This window comes from Mastigoproctus giganteus, chromosome 6 (genome assembly GCF_048544385.1).
Source record: "Mastigoproctus giganteus isolate SK-2022 chromosome 6, ASM4854438v1, whole genome shotgun sequence".
NCBI lineage: Eukaryota > Metazoa > Arthropoda > Arachnida > Uropygi > Thelyphonidae > Mastigoproctus > Mastigoproctus giganteus.
The window spans coordinates 221,914,621-221,936,817 of record NC_143580.1 but is presented as its reverse complement, the minus strand read 5'-3'; the positions used below and the strand labels follow the sequence as shown (position 1 = coordinate 221,936,817).

Here is a 22,197-nt window from a genome sequence, read left to right as displayed (position 1 = left end):
TGGTTGTTCAGATCAAGTGAAGAGCTAGCCAAACATCCCGAGAGATCCTTATGATTTAAAAATTTGCTACAAATGCAAATTATTTTTGTGATGGCATGATAATAAGTGGTCATCATTGTTACCATTTATGGCTGTAACCTAGTGGTAAGGTTTTGTGTAGGAGCAGCTCAGCCAAAGAGAACCGATATCTCCCCTCAGCCCGGGGTGCCAAGCAATTGTGACTGAGCGATTTCTCTGTGCTTCCAGTGCGATATCCAAAAGCAATTTGCAGTTCTGTTTCTTTCTTGTCATTAAGAAATCTATTTATTTCATAACCGCTCTTGTTACAAAATTAATTGTACAGAGCAAGGAAGGCAGTCACCTTTCTTTATTTCTCATAGTTTATTACTAACCTCTACTACTACTCGCTTGGTCACACCAGGCACTGCTCCTGCCTCCCTGTGGCGGGGCCGGAAATCTTGGCAGAAAAGTTAATCTACCAAGGGCTGAAGGGAGCAAAAATGGACTATACCAATACTGACTCTTGTGGGATCAATTCCCCAACACATTCTAGAGAGCAGGAAGATCACAACCCTTCCTGTGCCAAGAGACAAAAGGATACAGACCAAAATATCTAGCCTCACTTCCTAATAATACATTCCTTGGCTGACCAGCCAGTCAGCAAGCTCTCTTCTTTTCTGATCCAGAAATGTTTAGAGAATGCTGCTGGCTCACCAAAAATGGTTCACAGACTAAAATCAGGTGACCTGTTTGTTGAAACAACACAACACACGCACCCTGAGAAGTTACTTAAATTGAAAACACTTGGAGGAACTCCCACCTCATGCCACCTTAAACTACTCAAAGGGAGTTATAACAGAATGGGATCTTCATGTATTTGAGGAAGAAATTAAACAAGAACTCTCAGATCAAAACGTTATTCAGATCAAGAGAATCCTAATTAAAAGGGATGGCTCTTTTCTTCCAACCAGAACCATCATACTAACTTTCAACTCTCCAAATCCACTAAATTCTGTAAGAGCCGGATATTTGAACTGTCATGTCTGACTGTACATACCAAACCCTATCAGATGCTTCAAATGTCAAAAATTTGGGCATTCACAGGCAGTAAGTTGAGGGGCTGCAGTATGTGCTTCATGTGGGTCTAAAGATCATATCCATACCAAATGTTCTGCACAGTCTTTACAGTGTCCAAACTGTAGAGGCACTCACTCAGCTTATTCCAAAGACTGTGAAACATGGAAAAGAGAAAAAAAAGATTCAGAAGTATAAAACTGAGCATAAAGTTACGTATCTTGAAGCAAAGAAACAAATATTGCCAATTGCAGTAACACACACATATGCAGCAACTGTTCAACAATAAAAACAGATAAGTGCTATTGCTACCTCTACTACTGCGGTTCAAACTATGGTTACAGTCCCTCCCAATGTCTCTATATCTGATTGGGCTCACTCAATCTTAGCTCCATCAGTTAAATCATTCTCAATGACAACTTCCAACCAAGCCATCCACCAGTTCCAACCACCAGTTACGATTCCGCCAGATACATCTTCTGCCCCCCAGCCATTCACAAATGCTAAAGTTAGAGATACAGAAGACAAAAATGCTGTTCGTGATCACATGGATACATACGAAAAAAGTCTTAGAGGAACTGATCTTAGAAATACACGCTGAGGAAGAGATGGATACTCGTCCACACTTCCCTAAAAAAGAGAAAAAACCTGAACGAAATAAACAGACTGCCATTCGCAAAAAGGCAGATACAAATACAAATCCAATATAATGCGTACAATAATACAGTGGAATTGTTGGGGTTTCCGCAGTAACATCTATGACATTCATGACTTAATTGATAAATATCATCTGGTAGGAGTCTGCTCTCAAGAAACTAACTTAACTCCAGAAGTAAACATCGCAGTAAACCGTTACGGTACTTATAGAAAAGATCGATTTCCTTCGGATGGAGCATATGGCAGAGTGGCTATTCTAATTGACTCCAGAATTCCATGTAAACACCTTCAACTACAAACATCTTTGGAAGCAGTTGCAGTACAAGTGTCAGTACAGTTTACTTTCTCACTGGTTTCACTTTACCTTCCTCCAAACCAAGAGTATACATATGCAGATCTTGAAGCATTAGTAACTCAGCTACCACCCCCAGTCGTTATCATGGGTGATGTAAATGGACATCATCCCCCGTGGGGATCTCACCATCAAGACAAATGGGGAAAATTGATTGAAAAATTATTGGAAGAGAAAAATCTCTTGCTCCTGAATACAGGAGTCGAGACGTACATCCATTTGCCCACCGGAACAACCTCTGCAATTGACATCTCCATATGTTCACCAGTCTTATTCCCACTTATTGAATGGACAGTCTTAAATAATCCCCTGAATAGTGACCATTTCCTTGTGGCCTGCAAAATATTAACAAATGATATTTCACATCCCGAGGGCCAAAAAAAAAAGATGGAGATTCCATAAAGCTAACTGGACAAATGAAACACTTGTGACAATAGATGAACAAACAATTACCATTCAGCCTATAGACAATGCTGTAACTCATATCACAAATCAAATTTTAATGGCAGCTGAAGCTACAATACCCCGGTCTTCTGGAAAATATCATAAACATGCTGCAACATGGTGGAATAATGAATGCAGTATAGCCAAGAGAGAAGAATAAGGCTTGGAATCTCTTCCAAAAATATCCCACCACTACCAATCTCATAAATTTTAAAAAAAGCTAGAGCTAGAGCCAGATATGTCCAGTGTAGGAGTAGAAAGGAATCATGGATACGTTTTGCCTCCACAATTAACAAAAATACAGATACCCATGTTATATGAAACAAAGTCAGAAAACTTAATGGGAAATTTCTTTCAGTACCAACTCCACTAATAAGCTGGAATGGACAGGATATCACTAACTCCAAGGAAATCACAAACGTTCTTGCAGCTACTTTTGCAAATGTATCAGCCGTATCAGCATACATTCTATCCTTTCAGAAAACTAAATCTGTAGCTGAAAAATACAAAATAAACTTTAATACCAGACAACATCTCTCATATAACCAACTCTTCAACATAGAAGAACTGCAAAATGCTCTGGCGAAGTCGGAGAAGAGTGCTGCAGGACCTGATGATGTTCATTATCAAATGATACAACTTAGTCAGCCGACCAGGCTAGCCGGGTGGGTAAAGTGCCTGCCTGGCAACCCAGAGGTCGCGGGTTCGATTCCCGCCTCTGGCTTGGATCAAAGTACTGCAAAAACCTTGGGAGGTGCATTATGGCCACAGGAGCCTATGTGCCAACAACTACAAAAAAAAAAAAAAAAAAAAAAACCAACTTAGTCAAAAATCTCTAAGTACTTTACTAATACTATACGATAGAATTTATATGGAAAACTGTTATCCAAACTCCTGGCTTACTTGACTTGAAGCCAGGACGAAAGGATGTGAGTGCCCAGTGGGCCACTTTTGGTAAGCAGAACTGGCGCTATGGGATGAACCATCATGCTATGATAATTGCCTTCCCCAAACCTGGCAAAGATCATACAATTCGCACAAACTATCGACCAATAGCTCTAACAAGTTTGCCTTGGGAAAAGCCTGGAGAAAATGGCAAACAACAGACTAACCTGGTTTTTGGAAACCTATAAAATACTAAACATACATCAATATGGCTTTTGTAAAAATAGATCATCTCTGGATCCCATGATAAAAGCAGAGGCAAATATTCGCAATGCTTTTCTAAGAAATGAGCATCTAATTATGATCAGTCTCGACATAGAAAAGGCCTTCGACACTACCTGGCGATATGGCATTTTGAATGACCTCCACAACATTGGTTTGCGAGGCCACTTACCAGTCTTAGTACAAAATTTTCTGAAGCTTGGAACCTTCAAAGTAAAATATCAAAACAGCCTGTCACAAACGTATATTCAGGAACAAGGAGTTCCTCAGGGTTCAGTGCTGAGTGCAACTTTGTTTGCGCCGACCGGGCTAGCCGAGTGGGTAAAGTACCTGCCCGGCAACCCAAAGGTCGCGGGTTCGATTCCCGCCTCGGGCTTGGATCAAAGTACTGCAAAAACCTTGGGAGGTGCAATATGGCCACAGAAGCCAATGCGCCAACAACTACCAAATCAAAAAAAAAAAAAAAAAACTTTGTTTGCAATCAAAATAAACTCTTATTACAAAAGACCTACCGAACACAGTTTAAACATTCCTTTATGCAGATGTTACCATTTCATGCCATTCGCAAAACATGAACATGATTGAAAGGCAATTACAAAGCGCAGTTAAAAAAAATAGAATTGTAGACATACAGAATATCGTTACAAAAAACAATGCCATACACTTCTGTAGAAAGCGAAAAATGCACTCAGATCCAGAAATAAGACTAGAAAACCAACTGATACCTCTTTCAAATAGTATTAGTTTCCTTGGCCTGATTCTCGATAAAAAACTTAACTTTCTGAAACATATCAAATGCATTCGAACAACCTGTCTAAAAAAACTAAATATTCTCAGAGTTCTTTCTGCAATGATGTGGAGAGCTGATCGGTTCACATTACTCCATCTATACCGTGCTTTAATCAGATCAAGACTAGATTATGGATCAAGAATAGATTATGGAGCCCCTGTATATAGTTCGTGTAGACCAAGTGTCATCAAATGGCTTGACTCTACACACCACAGTGTCATCAAATGGCTTGACTCTATACACCACAGTGCCTTACAAATTTCCTTAGCAGCATACAGAAAATCGCCTGTACAAAGCTTATATGCGGAGGCCCATGAGCCTTCACTATATCTCCGGAGATAATTGCTACTATGCCATTAAAATCCGAAGCCTTCCTCAACATCCAACTTGGCAGAATCTCTTCAATCCACAGTGGGAAATCCTCTACAGCAATAAACCCACAGTAAATAAACCAGCTGGGATAAGAATAAAGAACTAGTTTCAAAATGGGGCCTAAGCTTTGACAACGTACACGATGACAATTGCATAAGTATTCCACCATGGCACACTTTCACACCTAACTGTGACACTTATTTTCAACATTGGAGAAAAAGCACTCTGGCAAATGTCAATATAAAACAGATGCATGTAGCCCACTCATCACAGTTTTCTGAATATCTTCAAATATATACGGACGGCTCTAAAACAGATACCCAAGTTGGTGCTGCAGTGGTCTTGCCACACACTTATCCCATAGCAACTCCCAAACCAATTCAATAGCTATTCTGCTGAGCTATTTGCCCTACTAATGGCCTTAAAGTACATTGCATCCTCTCCTTTTCTGAAACATCTCATATACATGGATTCATTGAATGCAATACATGCTCTCCAACAAAAGCAGACTCCATCACATCCCATTCTTCACCAGATACAAGCTCATCTTGTGAAGCTCAAAAGCAAAAGAAAGCAAGTAAAATTCTGTTGAATCTCAGAACATGCAGGCATTGAAGGTAATGAAAGTGCTGATCTAGCAGCAAAGAATCCTACAAGTACAAACCTAAGGCTTTACAAAGTTCCACACTCCGATTACAGACCTATCATAAAACAGATTCTCCACACTCAGTGGTCACAAATGTGGCAAAATGAACCAAACAATAAACTGTTTCAAATAAAACAGAACTTCAGCCATGGAATTCGAGTCTCCGTAAGAATTGGCACGAAGAAGTCATTTTGACCAGACTGCGCATTGGACATACACAGAATTACACACTTATACTTACTCATGAAAGCAAATCCTCCAGAATGTCTTCACTGTTCTTGTCAACTTACTGTAAAACATTTCCTTATAGAATGTCCACAATACCACATGGCACGCCAATCAGCCTTCCATATCCCTATAAATATTCAGGATTCCCTGACTTTATCACAGATCCTAGGCGATGACTCTAACATTGAAAATGCATTTACTTATTTAAAACTAATAGGATATTTTGGCCAGATATAAGCCCTAATTAAGAAATGTCAGCATCATTGTCACATAATACTAATAGATAGGCGCAAATGGCCAAAGCTGCTTTTGTGCCAAAAAAAATCCAATAACACCAACCAACCAACCAACCAACCAACCCAGTGCCTCCCAAGAATGCGGGTGGAGTTGATCATCATGACTAGTTGTACAGAATACAAGGTATTAGCCTGCTTTCAATCAGGGTATAGATACGACTGTGACTAATGTATATCACTGTGTTTAAGGCAAGAAAGCACTCGGCGCACTGCAGTTTCATCGGGCAACAGCAATTCCCTGTATGAGAATTACATACAAAATGGGTTAAATGCAATTACATTCCATTATCACCTGCAATAGATATCCAGTGTGATATCTATTGCATAGTATTACTAAAACAAAAACTATACTAGTAAATTGTTACCTTGTTGTATAAAATGCAATGTAACTTTGTGTGAAAGGTGGAAAATAGCTTACGAACAGTTTACTTCTTGAACTAGTATACAAACAGTTACTGGTATAGTTCTTACAAAAATTATAACAAAATTTCTAGTTTTATTAACTTTGGCATTAATGGGTTAAATTAATACTAATTTGTTCAACCAGAAATCAAACAGGTACAATGCCAAAAAGTGAATCAGTTCTATGCAAGGCCATGTTAACGTTGTGGCCAAACCGGCAATGGCTGGGGACCTCACCCGAAGAAGGGCCTCATTTTCAGTGTAAATATTTCTGAAGTAGTGATAAAAGATTTTCTAATAATAATAATAAATCAAGAAAATGTAATATAAAAGCATACTTAAACTTAACTTGTTAAATGTTTAAATTTTATTCTTATAACTTTTTATTGACAATAAATAAGTTAAGTTTCTATTAAAATTATTTTTATTATTACTTTTATTTTTCAAGTCAAAAAACATGAAACTTTTTTTTTTTTACATTTTTGCATTCTTATTTTACATATTTTAATACAGATCAACCATCACTAATCCGGCAGCATTGGGACCTGCAGGGTACCGGATTAGTGAGTTTGCCGGATCATTGGTGGTTATATTAGCACATACAGTTTACTCAACAGCTAACATCTCATCCATTAATACATTGACTGCCAAATTAGTTTAAGAAAAAAATTCCCCAGGAGTCAAAAAATATTTAGCAAATAATTTGATTAGTAATTCTAAAATAAATATTGTAATGTCAGCATTGTTGCTTTTTCATTTAAAATATCAAAAAAAGCCTTTTTTTTTTGTGTGTGTGTGTGTGTTGTATATATGTGGCCGACGTGGCCCAGTAGGTTACTTTATTTCTTGAGAAGCTGTGTCGGCTACATACATGTGACACTATTACGGCATACGTACGAAGTTCGTTTGTGATTAGTTTATTGCACGCGCAGTGAGCGCTGCAATAAAACTAATTGCGATAAAATCAACTCTCAAACATTGCAATAAGTTTGTTAGTATTGTTTGTGAAAACAAGTTCGTTAGTGCACTGTATTATCATATTGTGTTGTTTTTCAAGTTTGTACAAGTGTTGTAAAAAAAAAAAAAAAATCTAAAAAGGAATGGAATGGCTAAAAGAAAATTACTAAAATAAGAGGAACTGAGAGAAATTGCTGGAATTTACAACTAAGCAGAGAAACTTCTCACAGACACACCGCTGTAGAGTTTTTTTTCAGAAGTTCAACTTTATCTGTTATGGACAATGTACTGTGTTTGCACCATGAGAAGCACTTCCTTTATGCATTGAAACCATGGCTGGGATTAAATGTGAGCAGGTTATAATAATAAATGCACAAAAACAAGTATGAATAGCTTGCCAGTGTTTACGAGTTCGTGCTGACAGCTGATGCTGCAACCAACGCCACCAAAACAGTAGCGGCAAGTCGGTGCGCCGACCGGGGAATTTGAAATTATGTCCGAATTAGCAGTGGAACCGGATTATCGGTGGCCGGATTGGTAATGGTCGACCTGTATACACTTTGTCATCAACTTACGACCACAAAAAAAAATAATAATAATAAATCATAGTTACATGTATCACAAAAATAGTAAAAAATCCATTATTTAAACACTATACCAATTGGTTAATTTTAAACTAAACTAATTATAACATTAGGTATGTCATAGTATACTGCAAACATTCAAAATGAATGTTCATGCAATCAGTCACGTTGGGATAATTAATTATAAGTACCTCCCTAATCGGCACACCCTACCCCCACTCCCCTAAAACATGCTACTTAAGTTAAAAATAAATTTTATGTGTTTAGTATTGCCTGGCAATATTTTTGTAGGCTATAAATTGTTTATGCAATAAACTTACGTGGCAGTAAACTGCTAGCGATTAATTGCTGGTGGTGAATTGCAGTCGATAAACTTTCCTGGACTCCTCTCTCACATACACTCGGTTGCTTTCAACCATCTGTTGCGTGTGGTGTATTAATTAAAATTCTACTGAAATACTCTACCCATAAAATGTTTAGTAAAAGGAAAATGCCTTCATCTACATATACGCCAGCTAAGAAGTCAAGGAAAACTATTGATTTATAGTGTAAATTGAAAGTTATCGAGCAGTATGAAGGCTGAAGGCGGAAAGTGAATACGATAGCACATGACTTGAAGGTATCACATTCCATGGTATCGACGATACTTAAGGACAAAGAAAGAATTCAGGAAGCTGTGAAAGGTTCTGCACCTATTAAGTCTACAGTTTTAACCAAACAACGACAGGGTCCCATCCATGAAATGGAGAAATTGTTGTTTATATGGATGGAAGATTTTATACAAAAAAATACACCCATGAGCCTTCACACAGTGCAAGCGAAGGCTAGAAGTTTGTTTCAGAGTTTAAAATCACGTGCCTGAGACGATTATGCACACGATTTTCAGGCTAGTACTGGGTGGTTTAAGCGTTTTAAAAAAAGATTTGCTTTGCATAATGTACATGTCACAGGAGAAGCAGGAAGTGCAGATGAAGATGGAGCCAAAAAATCTGTTGATAGTTTCGACTCTTTAATCAAAGAAGGTGGTTATCTACCGGAACAAATATTCAACGCAGATGAAAGCGGCTTGCAATGGAAACGATGCCTAATCGTATGTACATACACCAAGAAGCAAAAAGATTGCCAGGAGTCAAAGCTTTTAAGGATCGGTTAACTTTGTTGCTTTGTGGGAATTCCACAGGTTTTAAGCTGAAGCCTTTTCTCATTTATCATTCAGAAAACCCTTGTGCATTTAAGCACATCAACAAGCACACACTGCCCATTTACTACCGTTCAAACCCTAAAGTTTGGATGACTCAAGCACTGTTCGAAGACTGGTTCATGAACTGCTTTATTCCCCAAGCTCGTGAATATTGTGCGGAGAGAGGTATCCCTTTCAAGATTTTATTAGTTATGGACAATGCCCCTGGCCACTCCCCTCATCTGGATGACCTTCATCATGACGTTAGAATGATTTTTATGCCTCCTAATACAACCACTCTTATTCAACCCATGGATCAGGGTGCTATTTCAGCATTTAAGGCTCACTATCTCAGAACGACATTCGCACAAGCCATCGAAGCGATAGATTCTGATGCTGATTTATCTTTGCGAGACTTTTGGAAGCAGTACAACATTCTTCAGTGTGTCAAGAATATTTCGACTGCGTGGGAATGTGTAACAAAGAATTGTATGTCGGGAATTTGGAAAAAGTGTCTAAAATGTTATGCGAATACGTACTACATTTGAAGGATCTGAAAAAGGAGAGGAGCTGGAAGTGATTACAGAAAAAATAGTTAAACTTGCAAAAAATCTTAAATTAGAATGTGAAATAGAAGACGTAGAGGAGTTGCTAGATTGTGAGACAAAAAAAACTTTCGGATGAAGAGTTGATTGAATTGGAAGCACAGAGAGTGGCACAAGAAAAAGCGAGGGAGGAAGAAGAGAAAGAAGAAGAGGAGCCAGAAAAGAAATTCACTGCAAAGGGTTTATCAGATTCTTTTTCGCAACTGAATAAAGCTCTCACCAGTTTTGAAGCAATGGATCCTAATGTCGAACAACTTACAAAGGTTGAACGTATCATTCAAGATGCTGTGCATTGCTATCGGGAGATATATGAAGAAAAAAAAGAAAAACTGTTCAAACAAAGCTCAGCATGTTCCTCATCAAGAAAACATCTCCTACCTCAACCCAAGAACATGACCCTGATGATCCACAACCCAGCAAAAGCTTAAAAAAAGATTAAAAATTGATGTTGTAAATTTCATTTGTATTAATTTTTACATTAATTTTAGATTGTATTTTTGTGTTTACAGTACATTATGTACAGTATTATTTTTCACATTATGTACAATATAATTATAGATCGTAGTTTTGTATTTTTATAAACAATATGAATAATAAACCAATTAAAACGTAGAGAATGTTTGAATTTAACCTCCTAGAGAGAGATAGCCTAGGCAAAGAAACGAAGGTACGTACAGTATTGCTAAGTAAAAGATAAAAACATTACTGTACTGTAACACCCCGAAGTTACGCGATAGGTGGGTCCGACGAAAATTGCTTAAGTCGAATTTGCGTAAGTCGGGGTACAACTTTGCATATAAATACATATAAATTTTGTTTAATTGGGACCAAGGACTAACAAAAACACTAGTTTAGAAGAAAAATATTTAATAAAATTGCAGTTCTTTATACATATTAATACAAAATATGTATTGAAAAAATAAATGATTTATGTAAAAAAGTTATTTCGATGTCGATGGCTTCGTAAAATCTAACAAATTTGTCTGACGACACAGTGCCTTCTTTTTTTTTTAAAGCAGAATTTCTTCGTAGCAAGCTAATAATTTTTTTATTCTTTGCTTTGTAGCTATAACGCGTTCTTCATTGGAGTCTGTTTTCTAAAATTTTTGAGCCCTTTTCAATTGAGCTGAGACCTTCTGTCAAGCTTGCAATTGTCATGTGCTTTTCTGGTGGAACTGGGTCTGAAGTGGCGGATACTTCAGTGACGTTTTGCTCACACATCTCTATGAGCTCATTCATTGTCAGTTCCTGACTATGTGAATCCAACAGCTCGTTGACATCATCACCATTGACTTCCAAATCTAATTGCCTGGCAAGATTAACAACTTCTTCTATCTTATGAGCGACATGATCAGTTTCTGGCGTTGTTTTCGTCTCGTTTTTGAAAAAAATGGACAAAGTTTCTTCCAGACACCAATTTTTTTTTGTGAATTTCACCCCAAGATTCTTCAGTGATTCTTACGGCATCTAAAACATTGAATTGTTTCCAAAAGTCTTTAACAGATATCTCACTATTTTGTCTCGTAGCTTCATTCAGATGTGCAAACGAATACCTCGCGTAGTAAGCCTCGAATGTTTTGATGACTCCCTGGTCCGTCGGTTGAAGCAAACTGGTTGTGTTTGGAGACAAAAACACAACTTTCACACGTGGGTCGAAATTAATTAGGGTGGCAGGTGGGTGACTGGGTGCATTGTCAACAAGAAGCATCACTTTAAAGGGAATCTGTTTAGATGCAGTAACGTTCGACTTCGGGTATGAAGTGGTGACCAAACCGGTCCTCAAAAACGGAAGCTGTCGCCCAAGCTTTATGATTTGACTTCCAAATCACTGGTAAGTTAATTTTAGATATACATCAAATGAAAAAAATCAAGAACTGCCTAACTCCGAGTTTGTGTAAGTCGGGGTATTACTGTATTTAAAATGAAAAATAAAAGATGATAATAATTTAAAAGATTATAAAGATGATAAAAAGATTACAAAGGTTAAAAAATACTGTTAATAAATATATGGCCGACATACGACCAGATCGACTTACGACCTGTCAGTCAGAACAGAAGTCAGTTGTAAGTCGACGACCACCTGTATATATGCCTTTTACACTACATACATAGTTTAAATTTATGGGTAAACTATGGTGTATATATACACCGATATTATATAGTATATACACTGAGTGATCACTGAAACTGAATTATGACCACCCCTATGAAAACAATGTGACCTGTTGACCACGAGGTACGAGAGTGTGGAGTTAGTTGACCCATGTAGCATAGATAAGGTGTCAGTGGTTCAGTAGGTAGTAAAATTCCGAGCGTGATGGGTAAAAGGAAGGCTTTATTGGACTTTGATAAAGGACAGATTGTGGGTGCTTGACAAGCTGGTGCCTAAACTGCAGGACTGGCATCAAAATGGTCGAACAATGACTCGAAGGCAAAACCGCAAAGGTCAGCGAAAGGTTGATGTTAGAGGTGAGCACTGGGTCTTACGACTCGTACAAGCAAACAGGCACAGCACTGTTGAAGAGTTGACTACCCAATACAACATTCCCAACCCGGAAAAATATCTGGCATGACCATTGTCACATGCTTGCACGTATGGGCTACACCAGCAGACGACCCCTGCGGCATCCTCTCCTAACCAAGGTTCATTGGCATAAAAGACTCACGTGGTGCAAAGAGCATGTACGTTGGATGTTAGAGGACTGAAAGAAGGTGTGCTGGTTGGACGAGTCACGTTATTTACTCCACACTGTGAATGGTCGTGTACGGATTTGGCGTGAACATTGAGGTTCTTGATCCATTATGCATAGTATCAATAGTGCAGGCCAGTGGAGGCGAATGTATGGTGTGGGGCATGTTTCAGTTGCAGGAACTCGAACCCATGGTGCATGTGGAACAACGTATCAGTGATCTTTGCTGTCATCAACTGCTTGCTGTCAACTCCGCTATGTTACACTTCCCTGAATGGCGATGGTGTCTTCCAAGATGACAATGCGGCAAGTCATCGGGCACTTGTTTTGCGGGAATGGTTTGAGGAACACAGTTCTGACTTTGAGCATATCGATTGGTCTCTGAACTCCCCCGACATCAATCCCATAGAGCATTTGTGGGACACTATGGAAAGGCATATCAGACGTCTGGATACACAAATCACCTCCATACCTGCATTGCTGACTGCATTAAACATAGCTCGGCCATACCTCCTGAACGGTTCCGACATCTTGTTGAATCAATGCCACGTCGGATAGCTGCTGTACTGAGGGCAAAGTATTAGGTAGTATTAGGTAGGTGGTCATAATTCACTGATCACTCAGTGTATATTAAAGAGGCCTCAAATTTAAATATGGCCAGAGGCTTATTTCATCCTTAATTCAGCCCTGGTTCTGTGTGTTCATTTGTCAGCTCACTACAAACAGCATTTGTATTATTTTGAAGGAAGACTGAGTTAACTATTAAGAATAAGAACAGCTGTCATATAAGTTAGCACATTTGTATCATTTCTATACGCAGTAAACCAACTGAAATTGTGCAGTGGCTTCATTACATAATATCTCGTATTGTGAATTATTTCACAAGTTGCCTGTGTAATTATATCTCAAATAATAATGCTTCACCAGTAGAGAAGACTGTTACTTATTGTCAATGGGCACCACTACCCAGATGACCATTTCAGGGATATTTGGTCCCCCCTCATCGGTGAGTGGGTAGGTATCCCAATGTATAACTGCTCACAATCCATTTGTGAATTAATTTTGCAATATGAAAGATGCTAAGTGGAGTGTAGTTTAATTTGTGTAGGATTTAGGGCAAAAAGCTTCAGACTGCGGGAAGAGTTTACTGTCATATAAGTTTAATACGACAGCAAACTCATCCTGACATCTCTCATATTGTGAAATTAATTCACAACTGGGTTTGTCAGCTGTTATACCATCGGGGTACCTACCCACTCACTGATGAGGGGCCAGATAGCCCTGAAATGGCTGTTTGGGTGGTGCTACCCACTGAGAGTAAGTAACAGTAGTCAGTCTTCTCTACTGGGAAGTGTTACTTATTCAAGATATACACCAAATGAAGAAATCAAGAACTGCCTAACTCCGAGTAATGAGTTAGGCAGTTCTTAGGCAGTTCTCCTGTAATGAAGACACTGCACAACTTCAGTTGGTTTGTTGCGTATAGAAATAATGCTAATTAACCTATATGACAGTAAACTCTTCCTGCAATCTGAAGCTTTTTAACTCTAAATCTTACACGAATAAGAATAGCTTACCTTTAAGAATAACAGTTAGCTTTGGAAGTACAGTAAGTCTCTGACATATGTAAGAGATAAGTTTCAGGATTTCTTGCATAAGTCGAGTTTTACTTAATTTGGGAATGACTAATAAAATATTGCTACTATATCCCTGATATGCCAAAATTACAAAAACCACATAATATCCTCAGAAGAATGAAGAAAAATAGTTATATATTTTTAATTAGTTGCAGGAACTTGGACCCCTGGTGCATGTGCACTTCAATTAAAAACTTTATCTGGGAACAGTGGTGAAGTAGCTGGAGTGGCACATAAGAAAAGAAAATATGAGAGGAAGAAAGAATGCATGTTATTGTACTGTAAAAACTGATATGTATTTTGTAGCCTTGGTTATTATAGTTGACTTCATCGGTGCTGATCCTTTCACTGCTTCTCGTATTGTCTTTCTACTTTATTATTGTGATCACTGATGAGACTGATAAATCTGAATTCCACGTGATATTTGTTTATGCTTTATCTTTTTCATAAATCTTTATTATTATAATTTTCTGATCCAAATTGATCACTTTCCCTTTCTTGGTAGATTTAATAGTATTGCTGTCACCTATTCCCTTAGCCGGCACCATGATAGCAGTCAAAATGAAATTTTCTGAAAAGAAATTCACAGGGTTAAGCCGGAAACACTATTATCACCTCACGTGAGCTGACATTTTACTAAAGCACATTTCTCTAGGTCACTACCGTAAAACAATAAAAAATAATTTGCAGTTTCTGGTTTCTTGGGATTTTCTTTAGTGCAATCTATTATAAATGGGTAGTAAACTCGATCTTATTGCATTTGCGATAATACCGATAGCTGGAATTCTGTGGGTTTTTGCGTTATTATGGTGAAATGTGTGTCCCCTTCACCGAAATCTTCAGCCATATAAAAAAACACATTTTCAGAATCTTCTCTTCATTCCTATTTTTTTATTCTTTGTAAACTTGTTACTCCATATCTCACTTGTGCATGCAGTGTTCATCATTATTAATTGTTTTTTTTTTTTTTAACTGTTTTAAATTTTACAATCCTAAAAAAAAAAAAATTACGTGCATCCGAATTTATGTAACTCAGGCTTACATAAGTCGAGGACTTACTGTACTTAATTTCATCAATGCACATAAAATTAAATACTAGTAGCTTTTGATAAATCCTTCTGTTATCATATTCTCCGTTTTACCTGACAACCCTTTAAAACAGTTTAATATTTTTCATTTAATAATTAAATGTGATAATACAACACTTACTCAGTGACGCTAATAACATTATTATTGCATGGTTGTAATAATGTAGTTAAATATTGAGGAAGATATATAAAACATCATACAAAAGCAATACAGAAAAATTGAATATACACAATTCAGTGTGGAGCTATATTTTGTGACATACTAGTTAAGCGTGAGAGGACAATGCTTGGAGCTGCTCACATGACTGTGGGCTGCACAATATAAAGGAATTGGGGGCTGTGGGTTGGAAACATCTTTTATAGCATATGCATAGTTCAAAAAGCATTTTATAGTACTAAAAAAGTAAATTAAGTTTGCCATAAATGAATCAAAAATCTCATATTGTGAAGCAAATCACTGAGTTGCTTCAGGCTTATACTAAAAAAATAATATATCTGAAGCCATTTTCAATCCACTGCTGGATGGAGGCGTCTTCAGCAAGTCATGTTGAGGGAATGGACCGTAATCTGCTATGCTGGTCCAGTGTGGGTTGGCAGATCGACTATATTTAGCAGTCAGGGGCTTGAATCCCTGTCTACTCAAAGAGTGTGTGCCTATTGCTCCCTCTCCTGACCACTTGGCTACAGAATAAACACTGCTTTATTAGGAAATTATTCATTTATAAAATGTACTGTTATCTCAATGGGCTGTATCAAGGATAATTGTCCCTTTGTGATTTTCTTCACAATATGAAATGTTTCATATCTTTTTTAGAAAAGTAAGTTTGCCCTTTAAATAGATACAAAACTGATTGATGCTTTTGAACTACATATATGTTAATGGAATTTCATGTAAACAAACAGTGTATGATATACAGTGACAGCCACATAAATCACATCACTAAATTTTCTCCAAAAACAAGCATTGCATTGAAATAATTGCCCCTGTTGCCTCAAATTTGTTATACACCGATGAAAAATGATTGTGCATATTATTGATAAGAAAATAAATTAAAAACTATTTAGGTGTATTTATTTACAAATAATCATAGAAGTACATTGCAGCCCATATGAATTCCTTTTTATTGTAATCAATGTTTGAAATTAACATTATGTAATAAGATGAAAAATTATACCAGCAGAAAACACATACAGTTGTGATACCATTGGGTCTTATATAACAGATGTTAATATTTTGTTGGCCCGACACAAGCTTTAATACCTTGCACCTGTCTGGCATGGAGTGTGTCAGATTGTTGGTTATCATCACTGCTTAGTTCATGATAATTAAAATTTCCCGTTATCCTGATAATTAAAATTTTTGTGTAGTATTCACTCCTTTTTGCTCATTATGCATACCCAGAGAATTCATCAGAGATTATTATGATGATTATTATGATGAGAATATTATAATATCACTTGCACTTACCCCAACTATGTTCCTTCCATGTGAATTTTAGTCTGTGGAACTTACTCAACAATCATTGAGGCTTCTCAAAACTGTGTCCTGGTGCGGCAGTACTTTTCTGTTTGTCTGGTTCCAGATTTTCTTTTGATATTTTCGGTCTCGCATTTCTGTTTACTTTGACACAGTATACTGGTTGCAGCCAACTTTGCAGCTATATGTTGACTAGAACTTTTTTTTGGCTGATGCTTTCTTGCATCATATGCCACTAGTAATATTAATACTAGAAAGGCTCTATCAAGAGCACTAATTACACTTTTTTCTCCTTGGGGTTCACTGAGTGTATGCCATACTGCTGCTGAAGAGGAAGTGAAGACAGATGGCAGCAGGATTTTAGTGCATTAATTTTAGTAATTTTAATTTTAGATTTTTTAATTCTCTTATAAACAAGATGATGTAATACAACTCTAATATTACAGAATGATGATGCAGTACCACACTAGCTTAACAGGATGATGTAATATGTCATGAGATGACAATTTTAACTATAGAGGGAGTTATTAAGAAAATATTAAACTTTAAGAGGGATTTTTGTGTGCAATTTATGTGGCTGTCACTTGAGTGGGTGTGTGCATGATTAAAATTAAGGAGTGATATAATTAAAATTGTTATATTGCTTCTTGTAAGTCTTATTTAAATAGTAAATATTATATGTTTATTTTATTGTGACAGAACATTATACTTAAACTTCATTTATGACTAGAACTGAGTGCTAATGTATAAGAATATAGTATTTTTACAACTTGGATTTCAGTGAACTGATAACATGAACAAGGAATTAATATAAATTAAATCTATTTCCATAAAATTTTGTTACTTTCTATTTTGCATTTGAACAAATAAGTTTTTTCTGGTTTTCTTATTTAGAAATTGGAGCTAACGTGAAACAAGAAATTAATTTTTTTTCCTTTTTTCTTTTCATGTCTTTTCAGTGATATGGAAAATGCCAAAAATATACTTGATATAATGAGGTAAATTGTAGAAATTTTAAATTCAGTTTTTATACGTAATTTTTATAAATGATTACTGCAATTAATTTTTTCATTATAATACTACTTTAGAGTTAAATTATCCATATTGTACTTAAGATTAATATCTTTTTCTTAGTAATTGATTCCCAATCTTTCTGGTGATCTGCTGTTAGTGTTTAGGGACTGGATTTATGACCAGATGCCCTTCCTAACACTAAACCCAGGGATGGAATGCCCAGTTTTATACAAATTATTATCTGAATTTTGCATGTGTGTAGTAATTAATTTTTTGTTTTGTGAGAGTCAAAAATAAAAGAACATTCCAAAACTTCAAAGACCACACCTTTTAAGTCTATAACAACTGCCTAATAACAGAATCAGTGATATTGTTAGTGGGCAGGGTTATCTTGAATTGTTAATGAATAATGCAGTTCCTGCAAGCAGAAATGTCTCCGGAAACGTTGGTATACTTCGACAGGATAGTGCATTTCAGATTTTCACTTTTATGAGCGTACCCTATCTATCAGGTATTCCCATGCAAAAAAAGTCCCCTTGACTTTTTTTTTTGCACAGGGATATTTGAAAGATAAAGGTAATCAGAAGTATTTCCCATAATTTGGGAATTTCATTGTCCAGATTGACATAGATATCAGAGTGAAAATTTGTGGATGATAATGATGTGGCATTATCATCCACAGGAAGTAGGCAAAATTATAGCTTGCATGTGCACCACCACCTTGTGTTGGACTGTTGGGAAATGATGCTGTTCAAGTATACATGGAGTTGACAGACATTTTGATATAGTGCAAACTGTTTATGTATCCTAATGCATTCAAAACCCCTTTTTGGTTTTGAATGCATTACAATATGTTTATTTAGTTAACTTTCAGAGATTCAACTTATCAAAGTGTTGATACATAATTTTGACACAACCTGTATGTAAAAAATTGCTACCCCATGTTTATTCTATTAATAACAGAAGATCCATGCATGCCAGATTTCAGTTTTTGTTCAACTTGCTTCAAGTTGTACTCCACAAATTTTAATTAAAAATTGAAGAGTATTTTGAATGTTACATAAAAGTAATTAGAAAAGTTTTTAATTCTAGGAAAAACTTTAATGTAAAATGTAAAACAGTGCATACATTTGTGTCTGTGAAGGGTGTTACGTGGAAATTAATAATTAAATTTCAAAAGGTGAAAACACAGACTTAGTTTATATTTGAAATTAAATGGTTTATTGATTGTTACCTGGAGGTGGAAATGAGTAGTTTCTACCTGAAGGCACATTCGGTTAAATAAATAAAATTACAGTTTATGTCACTACATCATTCTTAATTTTATCTTTTTCTCATTAGGGCGCCTCCATAGCCAGGTGGGAAGGAGCAACAGTGCGTAGCACACGCTTCTTGATTAGACCGGGGTTCGAGCCCGTCACCACTAAATACGGAGGACGTGGAAAGGTCAGGGCATGACCACCGCACATCCCCGGAGCAATATGGCCTCAGTTGTTAATGCTCCTAAAAACCAAATAACAACAACAACTTTTTCTCATTCTATCAACCTATCTTGAATGGGCATCTCAACATTTCTTGATCCCAAAGTGGATCTGAAATGTTTACATTAATTGCAACTTTATTTAGTTAGTTAATTGAACTTACATTTCAGTCTGTTTTACCTTTTGAAATTTGATGCATACTTTACCTTCTTTTTTGTATTATTCAATATGGGGTAAGAGTAGTCAGTGAGTAAAGGAATTTGTTACTACAACTTAAAAAAGAATAAAAAGAGTTATTTGCTGTTGTAACTGATTTCATTGGCTTCCTAATATTCAAAAGTCTCATACTGTATACATTAATTGTACCTTATTTTCATATTTTTTGATAAAACAAACAGCTGTGTAAGCTAGTTTGTATGTGTAAATGAAGGCACTGAAATTCAGTTTCTGTTTCAGATCAGAGAAATTCTTTATTAAAGGCTTTCCTCCTTTCAGGAATATAATTAACTAGCCTCAGGCAGAGATGAAGGTTTCTTAAATCTGAAATTCAGGTGTCTTACTCATTTACAGACACTACCAATATATTGACCCCTTACTGCCTTATTTGTTACATTTACTTTAAAGTAATTCAGCAGAACTAGGGTTTCGGGTAAACCAACAATAAATATTAACATTAGTAGTGGCAGAAAATGCAAGAAAGCAAGCTTATGCACAATCAGCACACACACACACACACACACACACACACACACACACACACACACACACACACACACACACACACACTTCTCATATTACTTGTGTTATCCATTCTCAGCCATCTGCCCTACGTGGCGCCTCCGTAGCCAGGTGGGCAGGAGCAGCAGTGTGTAGCACATGCTTCTTGATTAGACCGGGGTTCAAGCCCATGACCACTAAATACAGAGGATGCGGAAAGGTCAGAGAATGACCACCGCATATCTCTGGAGCAATATGGCCTTTAGCATTAGTAGAGGCATCTGATGCAAGAAAGCAAGCTTATGCAGCATCAGCCAAAAAAACCCACTTTCACTTCACTCCTCTGTTCGTTCAAAATACCTGTCCAGCTGAACCTTAAACTTATTTAGGCTATCAACCTCCACGACAAGGGATGGAAGTCTGTTCCACCAACTAACCACCCGCTGGCGAAAGGCAAATTTCCGCACGTCTATCCTACATCTGTCTTTCCTCAATTTGAATTTATGCCCTCTCAGGTGATTATTCTGAGCTAGAGGAAGAATCCCATCAGCATTGAGCATGCTCAAACCATTCAAGGCTTTATACACCTCTATCAGATCACCTCGCTGGTGCCTAGTCTCCAGACACTGTAATTTGCAAAACTTAAGCCTTTCTTTGTAAGAGCACCCCTTTGTTCCATTCACTAATCTTGTTGCCCTTCTCTGTACTCGTTCCAGCAGCTCTACATCCTTCTTGAAATGAGGCCTCCAGACCTGTATACAGTACTCTAGGTGTGGCCTGACCATTGCCTTATACAAGGGAATAATCACCTCCTTATCCCTGCTGGAAAAATTCCTGTATATCATTGACAATACTCCATGAGCTACTCTTGCAGCCCGTCTGCACTGCTCAGAGAACTTCATATCTGCCTGCACAACCACCCCCAAGTCCCTTTCATTCTCTACCACTGTCAGTGTAGTACCACAGAGTTGATACCTTGCTCTGGGGTTGCTGTTTCCCATATGTAGTACTTTACATTTGTCAATGTTAAACTTCATTTGCCACCTCTCAGCCCATCTGCTCAACCTTTCCAGATCCTGTTGCAGCAGCATAGTGTCAGTAGTGTCCTTGACAACCCTGCCAACCTTTGTATCGTCTGCAAACTTGGACATTAAGCTTGATATACCATCATCAATATCATTTATAAATACAGAAAACAATAATGGACCCAACACTGAGCATTGAGGGACTCCACTAATAACATTAGTCCACGATGAGCAGTGTCCATTGATTACCACTCTCTGTCTTCTCCCCCTCAACCACCCCTTTATCCATAGCAGCAATTTGCCTCCAATGTCACACTGCTCCAATTTGTGTAGCAGTCTTCCATGTGCAACAGTATCAAAAGCCTTTCTAAGATCCAAGTATATAATATCAGAGCTATTCCCTGCATCCAGTTCTTTTGTGACTGCATCATAGTATCCAATCAAATTGGTCAGGCAAGACTTCCCCTTAACAAAACCATTCTGTGTCCGAGCTATAACTGAAGTCTTGTCTAAATGATCCTGCAGTGCTTCTTTAACCAGTGCCTCCATTAATTTTCCTGGAACAGAAGTTAACCTCACAGGTCTATAATTACTTGTGTCAGCCTTTGATCCTCCTTTGTGAATTGGGGTCACATTTGCACATTTCCAGTCTATAGGTACCTCCCCTGAGTCCAAGGAAGCTCTCATAATTATGGCTAAGGGTTTGCTTACTTCCTTTGCTGCCTCCTTTAATATAACTGGATAGATCCCATCCACCCCGGGTGCCTTTCTTGTGTTTATCTTCAACAATTTCTCCTCCACTTTACTCCCAGTTATTTCAAGATTCTGTAGCTTACTGCTAGAGTTGAATACACCTCTGGCATTCCCCTCACTGAATAACTCCTCATGTGTGAATGTCGATGCAAAATATTCATTTAGTTTGTTAGCTACCTGAGCAGAATCATCAACAGTTGACCCATCAATATCAAGTGGACCAATCTGATTCATCCCCTTCCTTCTAGAGTTTACATAAGTAAAGAACTCTTTGCTGTTTTTCTTTGCATCCCTTGCCAAGGATTTCTTGTAATCTGCCTTCGCCTGCCTAACCTCCTTTGTAACTTGGTTGCATATCAACTTGTATCTATCATAGGCTTCTGTGTCATGTGTTAATTTGTAAGTATCCCATGCATTTTTCTTCTCTGCCATATGCCTCATTAGTTCATCTGACATCCATTTTGGCCTAAACCTTGAACAATATTTCTTAGTTGGTATGTAAAGCCTAGTAGCTTCCAAGATAAGTTCTTTGAATGCTTCCCATTTTGAATTTGATGTTGG

The 22,197-nt window shown here is 37.3% G+C and overlaps 1 protein-coding gene across 3 annotated transcripts in view; it reads left to right on the top strand.

Moving 5' to 3' along the window:
• The window catches only part of LOC150085010 (leucine-rich PPR motif-containing protein, mitochondrial-like), a 380,604-nt gene that overhangs the window by 78,996 nt on the left and 279,411 nt on the right, over positions 1–22,197 (top strand). For all 3 annotated transcript variants that reach the window (XM_090376735.1, XM_090376734.1, XM_090376736.1), the window contains exon 7: positions 17,606–17,644. In XM_090376735.1, the coding sequence (XP_090232861.1) occupies positions 17,606–17,644 (39 nt within the window). The remainder of the gene's footprint in view (positions 1–17,605; positions 17,645–22,197) is intronic.